The 6,787-nt window shown below is 39.4% G+C and overlaps 2 protein-coding genes across 7 annotated transcripts in view; one reads left to right on the top strand and one right to left on the bottom strand.

Annotated features, from left to right (window-relative positions):
• Positions 1-1,462, top strand: part of LOC147178612 (uncharacterized) — an 11,745-nt gene extending 10,283 nt beyond the window's left edge. Inside the window, exon 11 of the mRNA XM_086066910.1 lies at positions 711-1,462. Coding sequence (XP_085923036.1) covers positions 711-875 — 165 coding nt within the window. The 3' untranslated portion in view covers positions 876-1,462. The remainder of the gene's footprint in view (positions 1-710) is intronic.
• Positions 1-6,787, bottom strand: part of tns2a (tensin 2a) — a 62,625-nt gene that overhangs the window by 45,111 nt on the left and 10,727 nt on the right. The window lies entirely within an intron of this gene.

The following is a 6,787-nucleotide window of genomic DNA, read 5'->3' as shown; positions in this document are numbered from 1 at the left end:
TTTATCTTTAGTTGCAAGCAGCTAAATGTTGAGCAATTGTCTCAATCTTAACGACTGTCTGACTCGGTAAAATAGAAAAGTCTACTGTAACTGAAGGACTGTATCACACAATATCTGTTTTAGGGGCAATGCCATAGATTAAGCATATTAACTATCCCTCTTGTTAAATGCTTCATCTCATCTTTCGAATAAATGTGACTAGATTTATAATAATCTTTAGTATGTGCACAAACTTTAGGTTCTAAATGCTTTTCTAGTTTGCTCCAGCATCTGGCACATATCCCGTTTAAAAAAAATGCAAAACTGCTTGATGATGAAGACCTTTGGTAAATTAACTTTAGCACATTAGCCCATCAATGGCGGGAGCTACTTCTGCCGCGAGCGCGCGACACTTTTCTCAAGCTTCTACTTCGAGTGTAACATCACTAAGTAACAGCGAAGTAAAGCTAGTAAATATTTATGACCACCCGCCAAAATGAATTTTAACCCGCATATGGCAGGTTAATTTTAGAGCCACTGTATATATGCATAAGTATGTGTGCATCTACTGTATATATGGATATCATTGCTGTCCTGTGAAAAACACGTTTCCATTTTTAGGTCGCGGGCTGCTCTCCGGTAGCTCCTATGGTGGAAGTGTTTTTCACAGAACAGCGACAATATGTGTATGTATGTATGTATGTAATAATTGTTTTCGTTTAAAAAATTAGGTTGCTGATGTATCCAGTTCAAGTGAGGATTCGTTAGCAGAGGAATATGTTCCAGATTCTCACAGTACTTCGGACACTTCCTACATTGAACCTGTTTCAGAAATTCAGAAATCCGAAGGTATTTCAGGAATGAGCTATGAGAAAACTGCTCCTCCTTTAAGATGAGAGGTAGTCATGTTTTAAAGAATAAAATGTTCAATGTTCACTGACTCTTTTGCATCTGGTTTCATGTCGAGCTTATCCATTACAAAGCTGTGTTTGACCTAGATAACCTGTTCACATAAGAAGCAGTTTTATTAACATACCAGTTTCAGTCTGTCCTAAAATTGTAAGTTGTAACATGAGCACCATGTTAAAACTTACAATTTTAGGACAGATCAGGTATGACTTTGCATTTCACAGTATTGTTATGTACAACAATGTGTCCTTATATCAGGTAAGTCATTACACATCAATGCCATTTTAGTTTGTGTAAAGTCAGAATGCCAGAACTTTCAAATCACTTCAGTGACATGGTTGCTGTGTGTTGTGTAAACTTTGTCCTTGTAATGTGAGTTGGTCCTCATAATTACCATTTTTGCAATGGGCGTGGCTTATTTAGGTCATTATCTATGTCCTCACAATTACGGATTTTTTCAGGTTTTTCTTTTTTTCGTGTGTTGAGTTTTTTCAAGTTTTGAAGTGAAATTCTCCTGGACAACCCCAAAAAAAAATTTTGGGTGCAAGTCCCATCTCTCTGGCATTAGCAGAAAGGGGTGTCCCTGTAATACACAATTAAACCGGTTTGGAAAAAATGTCCTCATAATACACAGAGGCAAGTATGTGTGTGTGTGTGTGTGTGTGGGGGGGGGGGGGGGTGTGTGTGTGTGTGTGTGTGTGCTTGTGTGCGTGCGCATATACATGTGCATGTGTGTTCAGATAAAAGCAAAGGTAGCTAACATCAATGCATGTTCAATAGCGCTTGTCCTTATAATCATCGCAGATGAGCAGGAACCTATTCCAGGTGATTTGGGGTGAGATCTGGGGTACATTCTCGACTGGTCAATCGCAAGGTACATATAGACAAACAACCGATCACGCTCAAATTAACACTTATGGACAATTTAGCATCTTCAATGAACTTAACATGCATCTTTTTGGAATGTGTGAAAGTCTGAGTAACTCAAGAACAAGCAGACCATGCTAACACCACACAGGAAGCTGAGATCCAAGGTTCAAACCCCACTAACCTCAGACATGCTAACCACAGTCTTATGGATCCTGACGTGACACAGCAAAGGCTCTGACATGAGCACTCTCATGGCTACAGGCTGTAGTTTGGATGCTTAGATGCATGTTAGCAAAGGATTTGTGAAAAGGAGGTGTCTTTCTGAAAACAAGGGAAAGTATGCAGAAGTGACGGAGTGTTTTTAACTCATCTGCTTCTGAACAGGAGAGTTTTTGTTTCCTCTGAGGTGACTCCTTGGTAACAAAGACACTAAGTTGTTTGCGCACTTTTTCCATGATCCTGGCGCTCCGACTCAGCTCTCGAGGCTGGTCATTGTTTGGACAGCTGCCTGCTTGTTGGCATTGCCCACTACCAGCTGTGTTCAGTGGATCTTAGTACAAGTGGATGGAGAGTGAGCGGTAGGCACACTGGTTGGATCAGATTAGTTATGTAACATGTTGTGTCTGGAAAAGTCACACCAATTATTAAATATCTGCTGATCATACTTGGATTTCTAATATAAAAGATATTTACGTCATTCAAATCAATAACGCATGCTAATTTGCGTAGAGTACAGTAGAACTGAAACACAATCTGTTGCCACATTTCATCATGACATCACATACCTTATCTTTCTCAAATTGCACCACTTCACATGTCATTTGACCACGGCAGAGCAACAAGTAAATGGAATTATTTTCTACTCGCTTAGTTTGAATGTGGGATGCGGTTACACATGTTCTCTTCACTCCACCTTTGATGACAAAAAAAATCAATAATGTATAAACATGTGTGTAAACATTAAATTATATTTATTAAATAATAAATCTAACATAGATAACAAAAACATATTGAATTTAGCCAGTTGGCGGGAAGCTAACTACAACATGAGATATGGAGAACTGACCACGGCTGCCTGTGGTTGGCTTTATATTGTGCTCTTGATGCCTCTCAAACAGAGGAATTCTGCCAAGCACTTATTTTAAATGTTTATTTCACCAATGTGGTTTCGCTAACAGCAACAATGTGCTAACTTAAAGTTATGGTGAGCCTCATGTATGCTTTTATGAGTGAGTTGCGGTTAGGGTTAGCGAAAATTTAGAACATAAATATGTTCCAATAACAAGATGGAACTAGTATGACACGACAAGCGATAGATAAAAGACCTTTGCAAAGGTCAAATTAATTACAAACGTTTTCGAATAAAAGAAGAAACAGCTAGGACCGGAAGCTGACATATTTTTCATTTTTTGTGAAAAAGGTCCATCTTCTCTCGGTGTCCCGTTTTTTGTCATGTCTATGTCAATCCCACAGTTGTCATAGCGATTCATACGATAAAACCACTAAAAGGGAATATAACTAGTAATTTACTTCCTATTTACTTCCGAATTCACGTTTGCGTACTAATTTAGATCTGCATTTAATCGGTAGCAGGAGGGACTTATGTAGCAGAAGGACACCAGAACTACTGCTGCTTTTGCATCTAAGAATTTAGCATTAGCGACGGATGCGCATGTCAGACATTCGGACACAGCCCGAATGTCCACCCTTATCCCCTAACCCCTCATTCACCATATAGTCCTGCACTAGTAGCCTACAGTGTATATAGTTCTCTCATTCTGTTTGGAGATTCAGACAGCCAGCTAACTAATTGCTCCACGTCGCACATCACCTGACTTTCATACCTGTCATTACGCACCAGTGCATTGATTTCCTGCTCGCAATGCATTGTGGCCTATATCGACCTGTTGAGTGACCATCGATGTTCACTTCTTTTCCAAGAGCTTTGTGGATAATTTTGAGTGCACCATTATATATTTTTTTTCTCTCTGGACACCGCTTCAAAATATTGTGACCCCCCCACACTGTATAGAACACTATATATAGTGAATAGTGAGGACACCGCTCAGGTGGTCCAGTAAAAACATAAATAATATAAAGTAGGGGGTAAACGTTTGAGCTCAAGCGCCACTTTTTATTTTCAAGAAAAAATGGGCTGGGTCATTCATAGTTAAAACTGTTTATGATGATGATGATGATGATGATGATAATAATAATAATAATAATAATTCATTTTAATTTGTATGTTATTTGTTTATAATTAATTTAATTTTAATACTTAACCACCTATTCAATAAAATGGGGGGGAGATAAATGTGTATTAAAAAAATTATATATCATTATTTGAAATAAATCAATTAACCATTATCTAATGAGGAAAAAGAGCTGAAAATTTAAAAAAAACTCAGTGTGCTAAGTGAGCCATACTTTGCCCGTCCCTAATATGCCATTAAAATAGTTGATCTACAGTTATTCATCTTACTATTAGGTAGTTTTAAAGTTATCGTTAAATGATCCAAACATTTGAGCATTTTAACAACTTTGCGGAAGGTTTACAATGAAGGAAACAGAAAACAGCTGGTACAGTGTAAGCGGATCAGGACTTAAAAACAAGCCGGTCCCCAGGATAGTAATTACTGTCACCACTGGAATAGTTAAAAAAAAAAAAAACATCTTCCTCACTCTGATAGAATACTCAGGTTTCTGGTTAGATTGATGCTGCTGGCGGGTAAAACACATCCAAAATGAGACAAATAAAATTATTGACCCACAATGTTAATGCACAACCTCAATAAGCCAGACACTGTCTGTCAGCCATTACGGACTCTTTGTAGTAATGGACACGAAAATGCAGCTGCATTGCACACATGTCCTTTTCAGCAAGCTACAAAGCATACCACAACTGAGACTAGTCTGCATTTACACTCAATGTAAACATTGCAAACCAATTTCATATATAGCTAAATTACAAACATCTTTTCACACTCTCTTGCCTGGAACTCTTTTGCCTTTTATCTACCTTTAATCTATTATTATTATTATTATTTGTATTATTATTATTGGGCTTAGTTTACATTAAAAAAAAACATTCAAAAAGTACATCAAACTCAAGAATAATGTACCATCTAATTTATGCCCAACGGCAAAACCCAACTGAGAAGCACTTTTGAGTATTTCTTGAAAGAGTCCGTGGAAATTATTCTAATTCCCGTCCCTGCATCACCTCATATGCCAGGACAGACCACGACCCCTCAACATGTGCTACGTGCACAAAAGCTCTTTTTCCCTTACTTTTCAGTTCCTCTAGCATTGAGACAAAGCAGAGATGTTTAAGTCAAAGAGATGCTGTCCAACCCGAAATTCCTCCCTTTCCTCGCCAGCCGTAGCAGGGTTGAGCGAAGAAGGGGCTGCGCACATGTACAAGCGAGCCACACAGAAGGCAAGGTGCACGCATGCACATGAATCAACAAACACATCGACACAGTGATGGCCATTGGTGAAGCTTCCTCGCTTCTTCCTCGTTTCTTTCCCTCTAAAAATAGCCCCAAAGTGGGACAAGTGTGGCCATTGTGTGGGAGGGTGCATGACCGAAAGGGTGACTGGATATCGTGACCTCAGATTAGGCCGCAGATGGCGACACAGGACACACGTGTGTCCATCAAATCGTAATGACTGATTGTGTGTGTCTTCAATTATATTTGATTATTACCCACATGAAACATAATACAATTCAAAGATTATTTTTGGTCACGATTGTCACAGACATGATACCTTGAGAAAAAGTGCAGTATGATAAGAATCTTGGATTATTTTACAGTCAGAGCAGTTTAGCAGTAGGACATTCAATTCAACAGCACATCAGAAAGTTAAAGAGAGTGCTGAAGAGTTTTAATGGTACGTCGTCCACCTAAAACAACTGTTTTCCTGTTGAAAAACTGTGGCTGTATTCATTCATTGGTTTGTTTGTTATATCATGCTTATGTAAGTCCCACCCTCCATTGAAATTCTGTCACATGGGGTGCTATCAGGATGCCAGCATCATTTACTGGCATCCACTCCAGTTATTACATGCGTGTTAATTCATGTGTGTGAGTGTGTGTGTGTGCGTGTGTCCACTGGGTGGGACAGGCAGGGAAGGGAACAGAGAGTGCCTGTTCCTGAGGTGAGGTCAGTGCACCGCCACGGAGCACTTCCGTTCTTCAGCACTCCTGCTGTTAGCACACAAACAAGTACACACACACAGAAAATTTTCTCAAAGGACCAGTACTGACAGTCCAGCTGCATTCGTTCATGTTTACCAGCAAAATGCAACATCTGTTTTGCTTTAAAAATGCTAAGTGTTTGCAATGAAGTGGGCCCAGTGAGAGGATGGCATCATCCAAGCATCAGTCAGCTTGGAAGAAAACAGCTGTTGCTACTTGGAGATCACGTTGGACATCATTTACATCCCAAGCTATCTTAAAGGGGACATCATGGAGTTTTGATTTTTTTTTCATCTACACCGAAAGGCTATTGTATCAAAGCCAAAAGGTAAGCAGAGCTGCGATTTCAGTCGTAACCACCAAGCACCATCCACCCCCTACCCCAGTCACCATTGTAACAAATACCCATTGGCAGTGAACAGCGACTCCATTGCATGAGACAGAACCACACCCTCAAAACAGTCATTTCAAGATGAGCGTCACAAGTGTCAGATTTATTTTTCCAGTGGTGAAATTTTCACCCAGAAATTCATAATATGCCTCTTTTAACGCTGCTGGCTGAATTTAGGTGAGAGTGGAAACCTGAAAAGAACAGCCTCCTTATATCCAGCAATCACAGTTACACCCTGTAATGCAAACTATCCCAGACACACACCATTAATCTTTTCATTTACTCCCACTTTTAAGCAGACATTCATGATAAAAATTTCTTCCCAGGGTCACACATCAAATTAGGTTTTAGAATTTTACTAATAACAGCGCTATTTACGGAGGAAAGCTCAGTGGCACTGCAGACAATGTTATCTGCCTGCTGGTGGTTCTTTACG

The sequence above is a fragment of the Leptonotus elevatus genome, chromosome 2, assembly GCF_054856555.1.
Source record: "Leptonotus elevatus isolate MCC_2025b chromosome 2, RoL_Lele_1.0, whole genome shotgun sequence".
Classification (NCBI taxonomy): Eukaryota; Metazoa; Chordata; class Actinopteri; order Syngnathiformes; family Syngnathidae; genus Leptonotus; species Leptonotus elevatus.
Note: the sequence above shows the minus strand (reverse complement) of the source record. Positions and strands in the feature narration are given on the sequence as shown.